Source organism: Motacilla alba, chromosome 1, assembly GCF_015832195.1.
Source record: "Motacilla alba alba isolate MOTALB_02 chromosome 1, Motacilla_alba_V1.0_pri, whole genome shotgun sequence".
Taxonomy (NCBI): Eukaryota; Metazoa; Chordata; class Aves; order Passeriformes; family Motacillidae; genus Motacilla; species Motacilla alba.
The window spans coordinates 11,963,303-11,987,269 of record NC_052016.1 but is presented as its reverse complement, the minus strand read 5'-3'; the positions used below and the strand labels follow the sequence as shown (position 1 = coordinate 11,987,269).

The 23,967-nt window shown below is 40.5% G+C and overlaps 1 protein-coding gene across 8 annotated transcripts in view; it reads right to left on the bottom strand.

Moving 5' to 3' along the window:
* EPHA6 (EPH receptor A6) overlaps nt 1–23,705 on the bottom strand; it is a 381,012-nt gene extending 357,307 nt beyond the window's left edge. For 2 of the 8 annotated variants that reach the window (XM_038150645.1, XM_038150636.1), the window contains exon 1: nt 22,763–23,703. In XM_038150645.1, the coding sequence (XP_038006573.1) occupies nt 22,763–22,865 (103 nt within the window). In that variant the 5' untranslated portion in view covers nt 22,866–23,703. Of the gene's footprint in view, nt 1–3,531; nt 3,723–22,762 lie in introns of those variants that run through there. The other 6 variants (XR_005258586.1, XM_038150617.1, XM_038150672.1 and 3 more) reach the window with 6 other exon arrangements.
* Nucleotides 23,706–23,967: the final 262 nt, after the last annotated feature.

The following is a 23,967-nucleotide window of genomic DNA, read 5'->3' as shown; positions in this document are numbered from 1 at the left end:
GGGGCTTCCCTTTTCTTTTCAAACCACAACTCTAACACCTACGCTTTTCCAGTATTCCTGAATTCCCCGAGTCCCTGAACTCATTAAATTTACCATCAATAGCCCAGAGATGTCCTCAGCCAATTCTTTTAGGACTCTTGGAAGAGAACTATTTACAACAGATGGGGAGTACTTTATATTTGCCATATTATATGAATAAATCACTAATTTCTGATTTTCCCTATTTCAAACACATTATTTTCTGCCTCTTTCTAAAAATAGTTCAATACCATTCACACAAACATTTTTATTCATAATGCAATAGAGAAATTCCCATTTTCCTGAGTGTTGTGAGACTTGGGCATTTACCTAACACACTTTTTATTTTCAGTTTTCTACACTACTTATTTTCTAACCTGCTAATTTCCACATGTATCCTCTCTTTTCCATTAATTATGAGAAATCTTCATATTTCTAGCTTCTGCTTTCATGTTACCTCCAATGTAGGCTGATCTGTTATCCAAAACTGGCCTTTTTTATCTGCTCAGTGATTTCCTAATCAAGAACTTTTAAAAGGAATTTCCTCTTTCACCTTTCTTTCTCCCATATTTGCACACCCACACAAACACTTAAAATTTTCTTTTGATGAATGAGAATGGGCCAGAATAATTTTTCATGTACTAAGCCAAACATCCCATTCATGATACATTCATACTTGTCAGTGCTAAGAAATTTGCAACGTTATTAGATGGGGTTATATTGGATAAATGCCTGTCTTTATCTTAGTACTCTTTTACTCCATTACACAAGATCTCCAGTGAGAATCTTCACAAACCAATTCCCCCACAGCACCATTTTTCTTTCCATACATTACATACAGATGCTTAAGGAATGATTTCCCCTCTTTTCTCCTTTGATTCAGTTATGTGTTTCAGTCTTTCTGTTTCCTACAACTTCCTGGATAGATATAATTTGAGGTCCTGTGGCTCTGAGAAAACAAGATTAAAACAGACAATAACTCTTTTTGGGGAAAAAAAAAAGAAGCTAGCACTCACCTTTTACGTTTGTCGTGGTTTGAGAGGAAGTGAGTTTTTTGGGAGGTGGTAGTGGTCAAACCAATAGGTGCCCAGATGTGGATATTGGCACCTGGTTTGACCGTTGAGGATATGGATACGCCTCTGAGAACACAGGGGTTAAAAGCGAGGAGCTCCCAGAGGAACTTTCTCTTGGCTCCGGTGGATGGAAGAGTTCAGACCTCCCCTGCCCGGCTTCGGGCTGGGCGGGGGAGGGGAAAGCCGCGCCGCCGAGGGAGGTGGGCCGGAGCCTTGGGCAGAGGACGGGAGGCGATGGTTTAGACAAGAGTGAGTTCCCCACAGAGATGGAAGGGTGGAAGAACTCAGAGAGGCAGCGGGCAGCCCCCTTTTCTCAGGAGAGAGAGAGAAGGAGAGAGGTGCCAGTGCTATCTTGAAATTTGATAAGCACCGGCCTGGCCGAGGAAGAGAAGGGGAGGGGCGGCAACCGGCGGTGCCCGGTGTGGGAGTTCAAGATGAGCAGAGACTGTGATTTTAACCCTTCTGTGGGACGGTGGAAACCTTGCAAATGCTGATCCTCCGGGAGTCGAAGGAGGAGAGAGACGGAAAAGAGGAAATATGGAAGTGTGATGAAAGCCGTGCAAGTGAAGAACGACTGAGAGGAGTTGAGAAAAATCCTAGGTGGAGGAGATGATGGAGTGGCTTTTGGCTGGACTTTTCTTGTATAGCCACGGACAGAATCTTTCCTATAATACAGAGACTGCATTTTAGGGGGAGGCGGATGGCTTGGTGCCAAAGGAGTGATGTGAGCGGAGACGACAGGTTATGAGTGATGGTGAGACCCCTCGGCCCCAGGGGGTGAAATATTGGGGGGGACTGGTGTCCCGAAAAGGTGAGAGACTGTCGTTTCCTCCTGGAACTGGGTGAAGCATCCTTGAAAGGGGAAACCCTAAAAGCAGCTCTGGTCCATGTGCAGTGGTGAGAGCACTGAACATGGAAGGAAGAAGTCACGACGTGTGGTGCTGAGTGACGGGGAATTGGTCTGTGGCACAAGGGGGCTCCTCTCTCCTTGATGAAATGAGAGGTGATTGTCAGAAGGGTGGAGATGGACTGAGTTGATTATCTGAAGGGTGATGGACTGGATTAAGATCTAAGGTTTCATGTTATTCTGTAGAAATTGAGTGGGGGGAGGAGGAATGTTTAAAAGGTTTCCATTCTGCTCTGTGTGTGTTCATTTTATTAGAATTGTAAGATAATAAAGTTTTTTTCTTTCTTGTTTACAAGTGGAGGCCTGCTTTGCTCTGTCTCTGATCGCATCTCACAGCAGACACCAGGGGAGAATGGGTTTTCATGGGGGCACTGGCATTGGGCCAGTGTCAAACCATGACAACGTTCAACGTTTTTCCCCAGAACACATTCTTACCTATTTCTTAGGAAGATCATTTTTTTAAATTAAAATAAAATTTATCATATTACAGAGCCAATAAAATGATCCTTTCCATATGCAAAGATGCAAGTTCTCCTTAGAGGAGAAGGAGAAGGCTGCTGTAACCCTATTGCTCCATCTCTCTCTGGAATGGAAATCAACATTTTCATACCCAATGTTTCAGTTTTACTACATCCTTTTTTTCATACTTTCTTCCCTTCTCACATTAAAAATCAACATGCACCCCTATATTCTCATGTTGCATCATTATTAGCATTGCAAACCATTACAGACCCCTCAGTTACATCAGTTACACCTGTCTCTCTGAAAGTAGGATTTAAAAGCAGATTTAAAAAAAAAAAAGTGGCAAGCTCTAAGTTAACTTCAGGGTTTAAAGTTTCCAACCACAAACATATTTTAACATTGTTCCTCCCTTACCAATGCCATTTCACTGTAAAATAAGCAACTGCAATACTTTAAACACCTATCAAAATATCTGATAATCAATTACTGTAACTTACAATTTAAAAATAGCTAAGACAGAGCTATTTTCAAACACAAATCCTTTTGCACCCAAAAGAAATCACAGTAAAATTTTGTGGTTTTTTCCTCTCCATTATTTTAATTCCTGTCTATAACTCTGGAAAAGATATCAAAGTGGAGGGAGAAAATAAAAAATTTATCATTTAAAAGCATGTCATAACAGTCAATAAAAGATGCAGTCTTCCCCAGTAAGGTGGATTCCAAGTTTTATTTCACGAATACCAAATAAAGCCTTGGAAATCCACTTGATACATTCAGTGGCACCAAATGCATAGGGAAAATCTTTTAGTGCAGAAGCACATGACAATTTCTGCACTGAAATCTTTCTAGGATAACAGTTACAATTCCAAATTGTGTATGGCTACATCTTAACTACTTATTCTGCCACCCAGCAGGTTATTTTGCTCTAGGACAGCTGTAAACATTTCCTATTTTGAGGTCTCACATAGGCACTTGCTTCTCCCATGTGAGTCTTACTCATCAGCACAAGAAAAAAATAAAACTACTGAGGTAAAAAGAAAGCATTCTCACATCCAAAATAAATGGGCTTACCTCAGAAAAAGATGAGGCCCCAAGTTTTCCTCGGGTAATTGTGGAATGGAAAATGAGTAGGTAATGTCCTACCTCTCCTAGCCTGTAACAGAGCTTTTTCCCCTAGAGCAGCGTCAAAGTGATTTCAAAGTGATTTTGTTGATCAGTGCACTTTCAACGGGAAAGCAAGGCAGGAGAACGTTATGAAATGCACAGCTCAGCCAGGAGGGATAACTCCTACGTTTGTAATGCACCAGAGGGGGCTGAGCTCTGCAATGTCAGCCCTGCAGGACAGGCAGTGAGCACAGAACCGAGGAAGTCCTGGCAGGCAGAGGCAGATTGCTCCACTTTAATGTGCTCCTCATAAAGAATGAGATGGGGAAAAAGGAGTTTAGGTACCAGGGAAACAATCTGTTCTTACCATTGACTCAGCTTTAAGATACTCCTTTACAGCAGAGATTGCTGTTAAAATGAAGTGAGATAAATTAATTCTGTTCCCAGCTCCAGAAAACACAACCAGACCTGTAGTATTTTTCTATGTCTTTGGTTTCACATGTGTAATACAAAAAGATCAAGAGCTAACCCTGATAAAAAGAGGCATCACAAAATTATGATAGGAGCCCAGCTGCCCTACGTCATAATTTTCATTCTGCCTTGAAAATACTAATTGATATTCAATTCACCATCATGTTCATGTCAACAATAGATTACTGGGCAGCATTTCCTAAATGAACAAGAATACCTGACAGTTTTGTCAGCCCTGTTTATTAACCTAAGTATATCTTCATTAGGGAAATTAGAACCAACTGAAATTCACCCAAACATATTTATCCTTGCACTAGTAAATGAGTTGTGTATTGAAGCCAATTCATTCAGGTTGGGACTAATGCTAAACTTAATATTCTTCACTTTGCTGTTAACCTGCATTCTTGCAAGCAGCTTCTTTTATGTCTTTTACTTTAATACTTGTATTGGGTGGTGATAAAATGAACAAAAAGTTATTCTCACAACATCCATATGTAAAAAAAATAAAACCCCAACATACAACAGCTTTAGGAAAAATATAACAATACCCATACATAACTGTCAGCCAAACTAATTATGAAGTTAATAACTCCATGGCTATTACTCCTATACTCCATACTTTTTGGGAATTCCTCTTCAAAGGGGGGGGGGGTAGAAACTTTCCTCTAGAGTTCATGGGCATAATCATTCTTCCTTGCCCTGCTCTGATCCAAAGGCACAGCCTCTCTAATAGTAAAGAATGAAATAGCATTGCAAAGGTTTGTTCCCTTTTCCTAATGGTAAAGGTTGATACAGAAATACCTTTAAACCTCATAATCTGTCTCTTTTTAAGTGGAGCCAGAAGTGTGGAGTGTTCCACGGCAGTCCCTTAAAAGAAAGAAGTTTTAAAGAGAACATCTGATAACGTCACAAATAGGGACTGAGAGGACAGATGGCCACTGCTTACTCAAGCAGTCACTTAATACACTTAATAACCATAATGAAAAATTAGCAGTTTGGTGACTCAGAGAACAGAACAGACAAATCTTAGGAGAGGAACAAAGACTGAAGCAACTAAAGTTTGTGCTTGATTGGCAGCACAGCCCCATGAAGAGCTGTTTGAGAATGTCTGGCTCTAAGGACTAAGATGAGGGACCAGTCCAGGATTTTGGGGAGAGCCCTTGAGGGTGGTGTGTTCAGAGCTGCAAAGCTGCTTCAGACAGGCTGAGGGCAAGAACTGGGAGTCTGAAACCCTCACACAGGCAAATCAGACATGGGAACAACAGTCAGGGAAATTCCAGACATGAAACAGGAAGGAGGTTTCTTCTGCACTGCACAGACCCACCCACTGAAACCAAAGACTCTACCATTCTCTCACCATCTTTTACTATTTCTGTAGTTCAGCCTAACTTTTTAACTCCAGCAACTAAATCCGAGTTTATCTACATCCAGTTCATATTTTTCCATCATAAAAAATGAAATGGGGTCATCCTTATTTTGCAGGCAGAAAAGCTACAATGCAGAAAGTAAAGCAAACATCCAGCCCAGAAATGGCAGATCCTGACTCGCATGCTTTTCCCAGCCAACAGCAAAGTTCAACTTGTCTCTTAGAAGTGGTGAAGAGGGTAGGAAAGCACAGCTGTTTTCAATCCCCATCTGTTGCAGAGCTGTACTCTGAATTACCACTCAGAATTCATACACAAGACATACAAATGTGCCTCCAGAAGTGACAGGACATTTATTATTATCCACTCCAGACCTATGGCATTGCCACACAAACAGGATGAAGTTAGCATTTCCTCCTGAAACAGTAAGACATGCTCCCTGATCTCCCTACTGACCCAGTGTCTTGGTTTGGGCTGGGATAGAGGTAATTTTCTTCTTAGCAGCTGGTGCAGTGCTGTGTTTTGGATTTAGTATGAGAATAATAAATGTAACACAGCAATGTTTGGGTTGTTGCTGGTAATGATCAGCCCAAGTCGAGGACTTTTAAGTGTCTCATGCTCTGCCAGTGCACAAAAAGCTGGGAGGGACCACAGCCAGGACAAGTGATTCAAACTGGCCAAAGGGATACTGGCCTCCATACCCCAGAAGATCATGCTCAGTGTGCTACCTGTAGGATGTTGGCTGTGAGGGGCTGATCAGTGCTTGGGAACAGGCACTGGGCATTGGACAGTGAGAGATGAGCAAGTGCATTGTGCATCACTTGCTTTTCTTAGGTGTTATTTCTCTTTTTACTTCCAGCTGTTGTTGTTCTGCTTCATCACCATTATTACTACTATTATTATTATTGTTATATTAAATTTTACTTTATTTCAATTACTAAACTGTTCTTATCTCAACCAACAAGACTTTTACTTTTTTTGATGCTCCTCCCCATCCCACCTGAGGGACTGAGTGAGCGGCTGCCTTGTACTTGCAATGTACCAACAATGACACCCAAGAAAGCAAGTGACATAAAAAGGACAGAAGAGGACTCTTAAAGCTACATTTGGGGTTTTTTTCTGCTGGGTGGAGGTAATGTGGTTAGTAATGACTTAAGCTGTCAGTGGATAAGGAAAGTCATCAGTAGAGCCACAAGCTGTGGGCATATCAAAGCAGAAGCAGCCATGACTTTCAAGTATGCAAAACGCTCTCAAGCAAATGGATTAGTTTTTCTCCTCTGCTTCCTGAAGTGGTATCTCGCTTGTTTGCTAAGTTATCTGCCTGAGAAGTGAAGTATTTAATACACTTGGCCATACTACTGTAGTTGGAAAGTGACCATGACGTACAGAGGAGGAGTTTAGAAGAAGTAATATGAAAAAAACCTGCCAGGGTGGAACAGAAAGGTAACTGAGAAAATGAGGTTAACATTTGGCTATATTACATATTTTCTTTTATTTTAATGTAGAACCTCAAAAATACACCAAAATAAATGCAACTCTTAGAAAGCAGAGTTGTTACTCTCATGACAAATATTCCCAGATATATCTCCTAGTTACATGTTCATGATGTTAAAACATTTCTTATCTCCTTTGATTAAATATCTACACAGTCAGTCAGTTTAATGTTTTTGAGCTTTGTAATTCTCTGTTCCACTTCGTCAGTCTGTGCCTTCTTCCACTAGCTCTTCATTTATAATTTACTGTGTCAAGCACCAAGTTTTCACAGCATGAACATTTTACAGGTGCTAGGTCAGGCTGCAAAGTACATACCAATAATCAGCGGCTTTAAAAATTCTTGGTCTCTTTACATACAGTAGAACATCAACATGAAGGCTCAACTGTTTTTTATCAGTTAATCAGGTTTGCAATATTTTTAATGTTATAAACAAATAAATATACAGCATCTTGTCACTTCCTTGACAGGAAATAAGTCTGACTACCTAACCAAAGATCAAATTACTTTAAAATATTGGACAGCATGGAGTACCCACCTCTACTATGTAGAGACTTTCAGCTTTGAATTATACACTTTTAATACACATTCATGGAGATTTAAATTTCAAAGATAACTAACTGAAAAGCATTAAATAGATCTGAAAATGCCATCATTTAGGTAGTAAACTGTTGAGTAACTGGGCTCCTATTCCACAGTATATAGTTACCCTCTTTTTTTCCTTTTTCTACATGAAATAATCTAATTGTATAAAATAAACTATTTTTTCTGATTTCACATCAAGAAGTGAAACTAAAAACACTACTTTTCCATTTTTAAGGGTTCTTTTTCAGCTTTTCTGTAGTGCAAGAGGTAATTTAGACAGGTACAGCATTGCATCAGTAGTCAAGTGCTGGAAAGGCAGCAGCTCTCTGGGACTTAGCTCAAAGCACTGCTTCAAAGGGCTACTTGAGACTTAAGTGCCTGTTACACAACCCAGTGATGCAAGAGCAATGTCACTGAGGATGGCTGGAGCACTGCCCAGGGACTCTGCAGGCAATGCCAAATATAGACTATATAATAATACATGCACACTGTAAGTGAAGAAAACAGGAACCTTTATATTTCAATGATTACCACAAAGGAAATATTTGAATTAAAAAGTGCTTCATGACATTTTTCTTCACAACTTTTTTTCCCCCCTCTTTTGGCATTCTGCCTGAAATGCCTGAGCACAGAAAACACGAGAAGGCCAGAAACAGCACCACGATTGTGGAGATGAGTTACTCAATTAAGGGAAAAAAAACCAAAAACCAGCCAGTAAGCTTTTAAAAATATTATTTTCTCCTATCTGAAGACTACAACATAATGAAAATGCTCAGTTTGTCTGGGAAGGCTATCCAGCATACCACAGAATTATAGAATTATAGAATAGTTCAGGTCAGAGGAGTCTTCAACAGTTTTTCTAGTCCAGCTGCATTGACAGGGACACCTTCCACTATCCCAGATTGCTACAAATCCCATCCAACTTGGCCTTGGACACTTCCATGGATGAGGCAGCCACAGCTCCTCTGGGCAATCTGTGCCAGTCTTTCACCACCCTCACAGTAAGAAATCTCTTCTTTATATCCAATTTAAATCTACCCTCTTTCAATTTAAACCAGAAAGGAAGAGAAATGTTATGCTGAAAAGCAAAAAAACTTCACAACTGGAGTTGAAGGAAAACAGGGATTGGAGAATGCTACACAGTCAGGAGGGGCACTGAAAAGTGGTAACATATTTAGAGGTTGTCCATGAACACTGACTGTTAAAAAGAAACATTATTTATTCTTTGCACATCAGGAATGAGGCAGGGTTGGAGAACGGATGCAGCTAACAGGTTTTGCACAGATATGCTTCTATTAAAACAACCTGTCACCACAACTGCAGCTAGAATCCAAAATATATCATCAGCAACTGATTAGTATAAAATTCTAAATCGCTGTAAGTAACTGATCTGTGTAAAAGTCTAAATCACTGTCTTTCAAAATGCAGCAATTTACCAGACACACTAAAACTAAGACAACTGAAGCTGTCTTCACTTCTCATTTCAGACTGCATGGCAGAAAGCTGTCTTCAAGAAGCAAGGTTTCATTTTCAATAATGATAGAGCTATTCTGGAGTGAACAACATCCTTGAGAGATTTAGCATAGATTTAATTGAGACTCTTGGATCTATGAATAGTTCCAGGCCAAGCATTTTTTTACCTCATGTATGGGGTTGATTTTTTTTGCCTATAAAAAGAATTACTGAGGATTATAAGGAATCAGATGGAGAAAATCAGAGTTAAAAGGAAATGTTTTATGGTTGAAATTCAGTATATGATTACATCCCTAGTTAAAAGAGCAACTATAAAGGGGGATAGCATTTAAAAGTGAATGCAAATTTATCACACAAAGTTCATAAATCCAGAATGATCCAAAGGCTACTTTTTTACAACCACCATACTGCAATTGGAAATAGTTATTGCTCTCACTTTCCACCTGTTCAAAATCATTCTCAGCCTATGAATAGAATATTTTGTCATGGCAGGTTTCTCTACACTCTCCATAATGCAATCAATTATTGTTTAGTGCTGTTTCCCACCACCAATAATGAATGCCTTGATCAGAATCTTAGAGTGCTTTTTTGATTGCCCACAGTCCCTTCATTTCCAGCGCTTGCTCTCAATCAGATCAAGTGATTTAAATCTCATACTTAATTTAAAACAGATGAAGGGGGAATTTAAGATGTTTCATTCGTGTAAATACCAAATTTATAACAATGAATATTATCTTTTATATTGCTACACAGCTTAATTTATTTCATCTAAGAGCAATAAAACAGAGTAAGCACTGAGCAATCCTAATAGCCAAGCAGAATCAAATTATGGAAGAAAAAGCTGACATCTGAATTATAATGCATTAAGGTAAAATTACAGCTGAATTTGAGGATAATTTCATTCAATGTACTTTCAGCAGTACTTCTTTCAGCATTAATTCAGAATTATATGAACCAAAGTGTTTTGACTCTATAAAAATTATTTATATTTTCTTTTAAGATGTAATGAAGTTACTGCTTGTGTGACAACACCATATTGGTAGTGAACATTTTAGCTTATCATGTACAATTCATTGTATAAATGTCAGAAATAAATCTGAGTTAGGAAACTAAAACAAGTTGTAGAAGAGTTTTTCACTGCTTTAAATACAGAGCTAAAGATGTGAGCAAGTTCATAAAAGACATGGTTTTGAGACAAATAGCTTTACCTGTGCAATTTGTGATGCAATTCCTCAAAAATAAGTCATGAGACTGATATTATTTGTTATTTAAGTAATTTCCTTGTCCGGGATCGGCTTGGTCTAATGGGATTTTTTTCATGGAACAGTTGGAAGGCATTATCAACTCAACTAAAGGCTGAAACACTGTGGAGGGGGAGGCTATGGGAAGAGAAGGAATAATTCTTTTCTGGGATAATAAGGAAGGAAGGAAGGAAGGACATTAAATATAAACTCTCAGACAATCCAAAGGGAGCCAAGCAGAATTCCTTTCAGTAAATGGGAGCCTAGCAGCAGCCAGAGAAGACAAGACATCTGCATATTAATTGCTGACAAGCCAACGAAGGACCAATCCAACAACACAGGAATGAAAGAGACAAAAATCACAGGGACTGTCCAATATTCAGAATGATAAAAATACTACTGTTGCACAAAGTACCAGTAAAATCCCACCAGCAAAGCTGTGTGTGGTTCTGGCCACCTCTTTTTTTTCAAGAAACAGTGAATTAAACAGGATGAAGAATAAGCAAAGGCACCTGTAACTGTCACAGAGACCAGAAATCTCTTGAGTGAAAGAGGAAAATCACACACCAAAACCCAAAAGATGTGACTTCTCCTACAATAGTGAGTGGGATAAAAAATAAGAATGGAAAGGTGTTCTTGGATTTTGAGACAAAGCCAGCACAAGCATAAATGAATAAGCACCACTCACTAATCAATACAGCCCATAAATGTATTTGAAATTCACAGCACTGAAGTTCAGAACAACCTTCCAACAGGCACAATGAGGGAACATAGCTTAACTAGATTGAAGATGAAAATTAATAATTTTATACTGCATCACTGGAGGCATTTGATTGTGGTAACAAAGCTCTTTCCCAATGCTGTGTTACAGAGCCCCTCAATGCAGTGTAAATAATCTTGGCAGGTATGACTATAATGCAAATACAATTCTTTTTCTCAAGAACACTTAAAAAAGACTTTCAATGCCAGTAATGTTTCAGCAACCTATTTTCCTCACCTATATGGAAATGAAGCCACTTCCTGAATGACAAACTGACCCTTCCACTGCTAATTTCATTTCCTGGTAGAAGCCAAGGGTCACCTCTCCCTCCAACCCATATGCTTTTGGTTCATAGTAAAAATAACTTAATAACTGAACTCTCTTCAGAGAATTTCAATACAGATCTCTCCAAACTACTCCATTTATCTTCAACCTAAGTGTCCAAAGGGCATAATCCACATCATGGACTAATAGCTTGTAAAACTGCATTTTATGAACTGTAGCAGTTTTCAGCAATAAAAATAGAATCAATGGACTCAAGTTGATAACATTTCTTTCCTACTCTACATTGGAATTAATTTAATTTTTATATTTTTTTAAATTATGTACATTTTAAAAAGCACTTGAACCTATGTTTGGAACCTCTATGTTTGGAGTCTACAAATCTCTATGCTTACAGCTAAAGATGACATATTGTTCTGTAAATTTTTTTTTTTACAACCAGACTATATTCAAAATTTTGTAAATTACAATATTCACATAAGAAATTCAGGAAAATTAGATTATTTTTCATCTCCTCTTCCTTCTTCCTATTTTCTTCCCCTCCTCTCCCTTATCAGAAATGTACTGTTCCATCTCACCATCTGAATAAAGGATGGCTCACTGCTATTTTAGCTTTAGTCATAAAAATTCATTACTTTAGTGTAATGAAAATCATACTGATGTGCCTCACAACTGCATAAATGTTCTGCTCAAAGAACACTACTTCCATGAACCTCACCAAAAATAATTATCCTTTATTTATAAAGCATTTCATGGCAAGACTATTTCTTCATTTTTTTTCATAGTTTTCTCTTAGTTTCCACCAAATCAAAAAGCTTCTAACATATGTCCCATGCAATAAAGGCCCCCAAACCCAAATATTCCAAGTAATTTTTTTTTGTCCATGTTGAATAACTGTGAAGTCAACCTGAGCTACTACCTGGCAGCTCAAATAATCAGGTAATTTGGATGATGTATTCACTGAATTCGGTGCAATCACATCCCATCTGGAGATAAGAACACCAGATATGAGAAAAAGAATCACTTGGGTCAGAGAGAGACTCAAGAACACAAAATCACAGTTAAAGGCAAAATAAATTACTGCAAAGGACTGAGCAGTTCTTCAATTCCTCTTTCCACAGACTGAACATCAACTCATTAACTTTCTCCTTTCCTACAGACATTATAGAAAAGAAGACCCTTAACTAAGCAATGCTTAACTGAAGGGTATTCTTTTATATAAACCAAACACTGCATCTTTGAATTACAGTGTACCCTTGATTTTATTTACACAGCTGAGTGCAGTTCCAGATGATTCACTTCAGCCATCCTTGTTTGCAAATGGACATACAGTAAATTATCTCTGTGCAGGGAAAATGTCTATTAGGGGATTTTTTTTATTAATGAATTAATTCATTCATTTATTCCTACTTCTGGAATTTCAGGTGAATTACTGGAACCAATTTAAAGGGTGAGTCCCTTACAAAAATGAAGTCATTTGGTTCCACCAAAACTGACACATGTAGTTACTAACCCCACTGAGGGGTGGTAAGGAAAGCTGTAGGGAGCACTAACGGATTACCTGCTAATAGAGCACATTGAAAACTCCTGTTTTGAGGTGTCTGTACAAGTGAAGAAGACACTTAAGCCAAATATCTTCACAGGGTTTTAGGAATTACATTTTTATCAAAAGGTCACATTTCACATTTACTCAAATAACATGGAAATAATACTCACAGCTCAGGAAAGGAAACAAAGACCGGACCAAGATCTCTGTCAATGCAACCACTCCATGATTTAGTGGTTTTATCAAAACTCAGAAGCTGTAGGGGTGGACTCATGTAAACACTTAAGCAAGTCAGAATTTCATAGAAAAAAGGATTAAACTATTTCTATTTCACATAAAACAAACTAGATTATAAACCATCCAGCCCTCCAGGCTGAAGCCTGAACAATCAGATGAGCTATATGGTAATTTATCCATTAACCTTTACAATGTGTGTGTCCCATGATCCACCTGAACCACAAATGAAGGGACAAATGCAAATCAGGATGAACACTGTCTGTTGTCACTACATTTAACACAAACTATGTGCAGTTCTAAATGTCAACATCTAATCAAGCCTAATCTATTATTGATCGTCTTTTCTGTTTTCAAAATATTCATCTATGACACAAATTTCCATCAGCTTTTATTTCTTCAGGCACATCTCTCAAGTATAAAATGCATCTGTCAGATAAGAGCTATTGAAAATAATTTCCTAATTTGCTTTAAAGCAATGAAAACCTACTAATGATAAGGCCTCAGGGCATTACTTACAATCCAAACTACTTGTTATAAAATTTGTAAGGAAAATTATTAGTAGTAAAGTGAATAGGATGAGCATTACTGGAACTTTTAATGTACTTAGTGATGCTGAAGGGATGCCATGAGAAAGTAACAGAGCTGCAAACTCCCTACAAGTGTGACCTCCATTGGCTTCCTCTATGGTTTTATCTCTTGTTAATTAACTCTTTGAACTTCCAACAGAGTTTTTTGCCTTCTAAACATGGAGTTTAAACATGGAGCATCTACGTTTCAAAATTCCTTTGCTGCTTAATGTAAACTACATGTAAGGTGAAGGTTTTCATTATCATCTAATGCTGACACCCTGGAAGATGTCAGCTCTCTTGCCTTAAGTAATTCAGGTAATTTAGAAGAGGATTGCACTGTCAGTCTAAATAAAGCACCCTATGTGAATGATATGTGAAGAAGCAGAGGAAAAAAAATGAACCTTTCAAAATATAGAATTTCTAGTAGGAAAGTTTGTATTACCTATATTTTTACACTAATGGGATTATCAACTCCCACACCCAAAAGTCAGGAAGAGCCAGAGCTGAAGTAGTCCCTTGTGGCTCAGTCTCCATCGAAGACAGCTGGTTCTCCTGACAGTGGGAGTCAAACAGCTCCCAGGCCAAGGTTCCTACTGGGAGGTTCAGACCTTGCCCTCAGGAAGGCTTTTAAAAGACCATTTTAAAATGGCAAGAAGGTTTCAGGTCTTGAATTTGTGTGGTACAAACCTACTTCAACTGCAGTCAGCATTTTGAGAAACTGAAATTTGATATATCACAGATTTTTAAAACAGGAAGACAGTGTTCCTAGCAGAGAACAACTTAGTTATGGACATGAAGAAAAATAACTATAAGTTTCACTGAAGACTACACTGAAAGCCAAGGTGCTGTATCTACCTCTGCCACCTACATCTGAACATATCAAAAACTAATTCTTTGGGTTTTACACTGGGTGTCACAGGCTGGTCACCTGAACTAAAAGCTTTGGCCTTTAACTCTTCTACTCAGATCAGTGCTATACAGACACAGAGGCTTCCTCAAAAGAATAGTAGTTCTGAAGAGAGACAACACTGAAAAAAGAACTCCGCATGTAGCCTAAAGTTTGCACAGAGCCTTGGATTAAACAACAGTGGCAAAAAATGCTGGATTCCTTCCATCCACCAGCATTCATCTTTCTACACTAGACGAGATGCCCTTTAGATAATCAGTAGAAAAACTGGAGTATATAATACCATTATATTCATCTGCATCAAGAGGAACCACTAAAATGACATGGAATACCATCTGATTTCCTGGTTGCCTTTTGTAATCCCAGATTTCTTCAGATGCAGCTTCTGTATGATACCTGTCTCCAGGGGACCATTTTTCCTCTGTGTAGTGCACGCAACCACTCCTCTTTCTTTGAGAACAACACCATCTTACAAAGGCAAAGTCTTACCCTTACCTTGAGATGTGTATCCGTACTTCTTAAGAGAATTTGCCTAACTCTTTCTAAAATTCTGTGTCTGGAAATCTGTAAATTCATGACTTTTTTACCACATACCAAAATCACAGGGTAAGCATTCCTACAGCTGTCTCAACAGCAGCTGAGTTTGGGTTCCCATTGCATCTGATGGAGGCTGAGAAAGAGTTTGGCTGAGAACTCTGTGTGCCACAGATCTCATCACATTTCTCCATTCCTAAATGCTAACAGTATTCATATTTACCTAAATTAAATGGTCCTCTAAAAAATAAAGTCCACTAAACTAAATTATTAAATCTAAAATAACCCTCTAAGTGGTGTTTCTACTGTACCATTGTGGCGTGGAAGTGTTTAGCAACTTCTGCACTACAAACAAAAGCAATTACCAGAGATGAAGGTTTTACATTTCCCTTGCTTTCCTTTTCAAAGGTCTTCAGCAGCCACACACAACTGAGAGTAAAAGACTGCAATTTTGTATGGTCTCACTTTGTTTAGCAGAAAGTGCTGAATTCAAACCACATTTTGAAATATGAATCCTTCATCCAAATGTTTTATATGCAATCAATTTCCAGCCACAATAGAAGCACTACAGAAGAAAATGACTACGTCCCCTTTGACTTTTTTTAATATGACCTAAATATGTTGGAACAATTCTAAATTTTAGCAAAATTTTTTCCCTATAAAATTTTATTTTAAACCAGCAAGTGAAACTCACTGAGAAAATCAGCCTGGGGACATTCAGAAAGAATATCACTTTTACCCAGATTAAAATGCTAGTGCATTATCTTATGGAATGCTTTCTAATTTGTTCTTTTATTCCTTTATTTTAAGCAAGAAGCAACCAGCAGTCAGAGAATACAAATTACAGCAGCAAGTGCACTCTTAACCAAGGGTCCCCAGCCAAAACAAATCACTCATTACATGCATCAATGATACTGTTTGCTGTATGTGACTTTTCCCCTTTTGTTCTAGGTGCAGAAGCCATTAAGTGGATTGAGGCAGTGGAGCTCCCAGCAAATTCACCTTTTAACTATGTTCTCATTGTGTGTGTGCACCTCCACAGGGGGTTGTTACACACGGCGCCTGCTGCCCACCTTTCCTTCTGCATTGAGGTGACACAGCACTGTTTCAATCTAAACCCTGTGCAATGTCAAAACAACGCTGGCATCAAGGAAAGCTGTGCTATCAGTGCAGTTAACATACCCAAAGATTAAAATGTTCCCTCTGGATTGCTGCGTTTATGTCACTGCTTCTCACCTAAGTATTTCTTGTGCTGTCCACCTCCCCTCATTAACGTGATACTGCTCCTCTTGGAGAATCTGTCAGCAAACACCAGACACCTTCAAAGACTGTCTGGGACTCAGTCAACTGACAGCAAACAAAACCGTCTCTCAGGAGTTAAAAAAAATAAAAATCTGTCAGCTTCCCAGAAATCTACCTAAACACAAATCAAGAATTTCTATTGAGAGACAACATACATTTTAAATCTTCCGACTGTTCTACAGAAAGAAAATTTTATTTTCAAGATAATCTCCTCATGAAATAAGTGCTTTTGAAATTTAAAGACCTGATCCGACTTGACTGTCAAAAGAAACATCAACAATATTACAGCATTTTTAAAATCTAGTCTTAATTTAAAGATCAAAATACCCCTAACTGTCTTTAAAAACACAGAGTAACTATTGACGCTTTATATATGTAGAATGGGAACAGATCCATAAAAGAAAGTAATAGTAGCTGCTGGTTTGAAGGTGGAGGAGTACTATGACCTACTGTAAAACAGTTGTTTAAAGAGCAGAAAACTGTTTGTACAGTGTCATAAACCAGAGGGGGAGAAATACCCATGCATTTTTTGGGTAGAGGTTTTCTTATCTATAAAATTATCTACAGCCTCATTAAAATGCCTTCCTTTATTAAAATTAACAAATCTCTAATTATTAATTATCAAGGTATTCAGCACTTTTTTTTTTTTAACAGGATGACAGAATTTAGTCCAAACACAAGTATCAATAAGTGAGAGAAATGCTGACTTCAAGAAGTATTATGCTGTATGGGTGAGACAAGTTAGCAGAACTACTGACTAGAAAAATCTTCAGGAGGTTTTGTTTTGGGTTTTTTTGAGACAATTTTGTGTTTTGTTTTGGTTGGGCTTTTGGGGTTTTTTAGTACAATGGATTATCCAGCTTCAAATATAGAACATGCAGTTTATTTCAAGACAAGATTGGTCTCTAAGCTTTGCTCTGTACCGCATTAAAATTAGTACTGAGGCCACAAATGACTGCTGGATCAACTGAAGTGACTTCTCCTTAATGATTGTTTTGAACAGACTGGTTCTTAGATGTGGGAATGATCAATAGCTGACCTACACAAAAGGTGTGGCTATATTGATAAAGCACCCTTGGAACTAAAATAAGGCTAGATGGAATAAGTCTTAGGAAGACTGAGGGAATTATGAGAAACGAACAAGCTAAAAATATTTTCACTGTTTAATTTTAATAATTTTTGTATGGTTCAGAAAGAAATCCTAAAAAAATATTTGTGCTTTTATCACGTGAGTGACATCTTTTCAGCAGTAATTCTCAGTTCTAACACCTTATCATAAAGACTGACATATCATTTACAAGTTAAAAACCAGTTTCTGAAGGCAAATCGTTCACAACAGATAGTTTATTGTTGACCTCTCCTGCATTATAACATGGCTTCTGGAGGTCAGGATAGATTATGGATAAATAATTCATCCATTTTATCATTCTCTCAGTCACAGAGTTCAGCATGTTAAGGGGCATATCAAACACAAGGCTGGCCTCATCTTTGTGTCAACGTCACACTGGGGAAATCCAAGGATCCTAATGAAACATTCCAGCTAACACACACAGCTGGAGTAGGAATAGATCCTCACCCAGCTGTGCTACATTGGGATCTCAGAACAATCAAATCCTTCCCATAATGTACATGTGCATAATTTTCTCAATATCCCTAATCAGTTAAATGAGGTTTTTAAACATTAGACTTCTCATTAAAAAATAAAATAGCCAAAAAAATGGATATTGACTTACTGTGTAACTTAGTGACAAACAACTTGCTGAACTTCTGACTTTTCTAAAATTCTCAAGTAAAAATTTTAACATCAGATGCTCTAAAAAAATCCTCAAGCAGAATTAAGATCTAAAAGTATCTATCTGGGAAGACACAGGATATTTTAAGAAGAAAAATTCAATTTCCTATGTGTTTTTCCCATCTCTGTTTTCCTCGGTAAACTTTTTGACCTCTCAGAGGAAATGATGTCTGACCAGAGAGTTAAATTGGTAAACTTCAGGAAACACTTCAGCTCCTCTGTGGTGTTTTCACTCCTGCAAATTACATGAAAACTACTGTACTGATTTGGTTTTAAACTGTATCTGCTTAAGCTATGCATTTCTTAATATTTAGTATTTCCATACCAATCATTCTTATTTGTCAAAAAAAAAAAAAAAAAAAAAATCAGCAAAATATCCAGACAGCCCTCAGTACTGCCAAATACAACACTAGGAATGTATCCTGAACCATTAATTGCCAATCTGTTCATTTCATGGCATACAAATCAAGGCTCTTGGATAACAAGTCATTTCATACATATCTACAACTGCAGAGGTTCCCAGGCCTTCATTAGCACACAAGTCCATATGGATGTGGGATTTGACACACGGGTAAAAATATTGTTAAAAGTTTCTTAAGAACTTGAAAATAAAATATGATTTTGCTCATGATTTCATCTACATGCTGAAAAGGGAATGGCACACAATTACTGGCACACAATTACTGCAATGGCCTTGTTTATTTAACTTTCTCATGTTTCTGAAATGATGTAAATGCTTACTAAAACATGAGCCGGACAACTGAACATCAGAATTCCCCAGGACTAGCACAACACAGGCAGCAGCACAGCCTTTCCACAGTACTTGAAGTCCTCAAAGTAAGAGATATCTCCTAGCAGTAAAACATCAGCTTCATTCAGAGAGAATTTCAATCTCTCCACACTTAGTCCTTGGTCTCCTTATTGCTACAGGAAAAAAAAAAAAAATCTGAATTCTCTATTCAGAAAGAGTGCCAAGATTGCACTTCTGTAAAAATAAATATGTGAATGAAAATGAGCCAACTTCTTTGAACTGATGAACACCTCAAGGTCATTAGCAATCTAACTGATATTTTACTACCAGAATCAAAAAGCTTTATTACCTACTTTGAGCCACCCAATTTACATCAAGTGTAATCATTGTGAAAATAAAGGCTGTATGAATTTCAGAACTGACATTTGACAATACTTCTTAACTTCTTTTTTGTTAGAGGAGAAAAATGAATGCAGGTGCCTTTTAAAGGTATGAATAAAAAGACCATGCTTGCATAACCTGACAGGAAGAAATGATACCTGGAAACTGAAAAAGCAACAGCATTTTTACACCTCACTGATAGACATGACTCATGATAAACCCAGCAAGTTCTATAGTTGGCTTCAGGAATTAATTGTCTGGTGATACATAATGGCAGATACAACCTGAAAGGAGCCAGGATACAGAAACTCTTTCTGGTTGACAAATACATAGAAACAAATATGGTTTCTGATTTTTATATATGTAGAAATATTTATGTGTGCGTGCTTAGCACAGGAAACTGTTGAGCCATTACCTGGTGCAACCTTTATCTTGAAAGCTCCCACAAGTTTTGCACAAGTTTTGCACAGGTCAGGTGCCATTATCTGTAATTTTAGGTCTGACAGACAGCAATTGCCCAATTCATGGTGTTCTGGCAAGCAAAGAACAAAGCTACACCACAGCATGCTGAAACCTTGCACAGCAGCCTGTTCATACTGGATGTGAGGGACAACCACTGGAAATTTGTATGAACATGCAAGCACTCAACCTCCACCATTAATTGAGCCTTCTGTTCCAAGCAGTTCTGCCACACACTGCAGTGGTTACTCCCCCTATGCAATTCCAAACCCTACAGGGTTTTTCTGAGCAGTAAAAATTAGCCCTTGGCATGGCCATAATATGTTTTTGAACTGACTATTCCATGAAGATGAATGAGTAAGCTTACATCCCTGCCAATAGTATTGTTTGTGCCTGCCTTGCTACAAATTCTCTAAGACACCACACATTGATTTACAGGGTGAAGAATGACAACCTAAGAGCCTTACAGCTATATAAAAGTAAAATATTTATTTCTTTCTGTTTGACAAGACCAAAAAAGATTAATCCCAACATGGTTATAATAACAATTTATAAGACCAGAGTATATTATTTTTCTGAAAATCCCTCTTTAATAACAGGAAAGAAACCATTAAGAATGAAGTGGAAGGGCCGTCTGTTTACCAAGTCAGATTAATAAACGTATTCCCCTTCCATCCTTTTCACCCAAACCATCAAGAGATGAAACAAGACATTCCTTTGCAATTTACTATTAATGCCGGTATGTTTCTACACACAAAATAGAAGATGAAATGTACCAGATAGCTAAGTTACTATATCATTATAATAATTATTAGTGAAAATCCAACAGCAATTCTTGCAAAGATGTTTTCAAGACATGCATGCTGAAAATATCACTTCAGGAAAATTTAAAGAAGTTACGCTTCCTCAAAAGATCTTAAAAAATTCTTTGCAATTGGGATTCCAAGTATTAGTAACTGCCATTTTAACCTTCCACATTTAAGTGTTTACACAACGGGAAACTTTTTTTATAATAGTAATTTCCTTTCTTTCAATTCCAGGATTTAGAGAAAGTTATCATTAAAAGCAGACTCTTTTTGCTAGCATTTTATTAACAAGGTGTGTGTGGGGGGGGGGGGGTGCATGAAAGCATCTGTATTAATTCAGTCCATTTTCAGTTCATTTGGGTTTTGTTGAGTTATAATTATTTGATTTTTATGGTGATATGGCAGTACCAAGGGTAAGAGGCTACTCGTTTCACTGAACTTAGAAAAAGAAGTTCTTCAGAAGTTAGGAAATTCACCAGTACTCTCTGCAGCCAACACCACAACACCTGGACTTGTTGGGAAAAGTTACATGAACATCAAGAAACCACTTCATCCCTGACAGACTTTTGGCAACTGTCTTCTCCATCCTTTAAAAACACCATTAACATACTTCTAAAACACTATTTAAACACTACAAATCTAATCCCAGAATATCAAATACTAGTTTAGAAACCTAAACTGAGTTGCATTCATTGATAAAAACTCTTTGCCTTTGATGCTTTTATGCTGCCTTAGCTATCCTACAATAGCAAGAATACCTATTTTTTTAAATTGGATTAATGTGTGGAGTTAGGCCTTGTGATAATGCAGCAGACATTAGCATGCACTAATGCCCGTGACATCAAGGGAAAACTGGGTTGTGCCACTGTGAAAGTCTGATGTCTTCCAAGAAACAGGAAATGGCAAAAATCAGCTTTGATATGATCGTAGGCTCTACAATAACAAACTGGAATTATTCATCACATTTAGCATGGGAGAGGTAAAGGAATCATAGTAACTTGGAATGTCCTTGCTATAACTCATCCTGATGCCACAGGGGCTTTGTGGCCATACTATAGCTCTTCCCTGTTTTCTGGAGATCTTATTCTCTGATTTTACTGCTACTGAGGTCGATACAAAGAGCACTGAAAACAGACTGCAGAACAAAGCTGTGAAAATACATGAACTACATACTTGATAGTACTCCAGGACTAAACCCAGTTTGTTTTCTTTCACTGTTACTTTCCACCACTGCCAATTTCAATGATCCTTTCAACATAGCAAAGCAGTTTCTGTCAGCAGCAACATTTAGAGCTACCCTTCAGTTCCTGTAGTTTCATCACTAAAACCTCAAAAAAGTCAAATTGTACAAAAATAATGTTAAAGGTACAGAAGCCTCTCACACTGTGGGAATAGATGCATCCTCTGCAACTTAAATAGATAAACGTACATAAAACAAGCAGTTCAGGAAATTCTCTGCTCTATCCAGATGCTTGTTAACATGTAACATGATGTTTCATAATCAGGTCTGGGCTCTTTTCTTTTAGTTCTTCCTAACAAAATACTGTATCCTCTGGGCGTGCTATGCATTTTTATTCCTATGAACAGGGTGATTCCCGTCTTAACCCAGAGGTAATTTTCTAAAACGCACACCTTACAACCCTAAGAATTAAAATACCGTCTTTGGTGCGACCTGATGAGCATGCACCTGTTACAAAAATTTTAAAGGGATGTTTTTCAGACAGCCCAAAGTATGCAGAAATCAAGTGTTAAGGGCAGTCCGGCACCTTTGAACAGTTCGCTCACCAGCAGCAATTCCCCCTAAGACGCGATGAGCTCTCGCAAACCCATTCTACAGGATCTGCGTTCCGCAGGACCGAATCAAACCTTAAACCCAGACTTCAAAGAAAACTGATGCTGCCGCTCCACTTCGCCGAGAAGCAACTTTCCCTTCCCTGCTCTCACTCCCACACCGCGGCGGCCGAGGGTGCCCGGGGCAACAGCGGAGAGCTCCCGGCAGCCGCGGAGTTATCCCCGGCGGGGGACGGCAGCGGAGCCCCGCTGCTCCTCCGGCCGCAAACCCCCAACTTTTGAGGGCGGCAGGAAGGGGTGGCCGCCGGGAGGCGCCCGGTCCCGCATCCCCGTCCACGGCCGGGAGAGGCCGAGCTGGCGGCCGCAGGTGCGGACCCCTCCCTCCATCCATCCCCTCACAGCCCTCGCCCTCCGGAAAGTTGCCCCGCAGCGCACCCACGGCCGCCCTCACTCACCGTGGTTGCTGGCGACGTGCCCGGCGGCGGCGGGGCGCGCTGTCAGCAGGGGGAGGAGGAGGCCGACTCTCCAGAGCAGTGCCCTCACCTCACTACACCCCATGGCTGGTGCCCGCCGAGCGCCCCGCGACCTCGGCCCGCCGAGGCTGCCCGTGCTCCCTCAGGCCGGCGGGGTCCGCCGCCGCCCCGCCGGGCTGCTCCGCCTGCACTGCCGCCCGGGGCTGCGCGGGCCGGGCCGGGCGCAGCCACCGCCGGCCTCCCGGGGCACGGCGGCGGCACGGAGGGCGAGGGCGGGCGGGGGCGCCGGGACCCCCGCTGCCGCCCTGCCGCGAGGGGCGGCGGTGCTGGGGACGGGGAGAGCTCCGGCAACTTCCAGGCGGTGGCGGCGGCGGCGGGGGAGGTCGCGCCCCGCTCCCTCCGCCGGCTCGGGCCGGTGGCACCTTCAGCCCCGCAGGAGCGCCCCTGGCAGCCTCAGCAGCCTCCTGCGCGGCAGCAGCCTCCTCCCCCGGCCGCGCCGCACGGTGCCCCGCATCCCCGGCCGGATGCAGCGCCGAGGGGCTTCAGGTTCCCCAGGTGGAGCGCGACGAGGGCGAGAAGGGTCGGCGACTCCTCCTCACGCTCCCGGATGCATCAAGGAAACTTGCAGGGCGGTATCCCCGACCCTTCGCCGCCGTGCCCGGCTCTGCCGCTCGCCCCTCTCAGTCAGTCTCTGTCTCTCCCCCTCTGCCGCGGAGCAATCAGAAACCAGGCGGCTCTGGTGTGATGTTCGCTGCTCCCTCCTGATTTGCGTGCCGCGCTGCCGGCTGCAGTTTTTTGGTGCCGCCGCTCCCCTGCCGCCCGCGGAGCGCTCGCTCGCCCCCTCCTCCGGCGCGGCCGCGGGGCCGCCCCGCTGCGCGCAGCCCGGCGGGAGCCGGGTCCGCCGGGAGCCAGCGCGGCCCCGCGCCGGGGGCGCTCCGGCACTCGCGCCCCGCCAGCTAGCGGGCGGCCCGGCGCGCCCGGGGGCAGCGGGGGAGGGAGGGAGAGAGGGAGGGATGGAAGGAGAGCGTCGGAGCGGCGGCCCCTCCTCAGCCGCCCGCCCGAGGGGAGCGCGGGGCGCGGTGCGGTGCGGTGCGTGAGGCGGGCGCGGGAAGCGCCCCCTCGCCTCGGCGCTGCCAGCAGCTCCGGGCCGAGTGCGGCGGGCTCGGCGCTAGAGGGGGTTCGCGGAC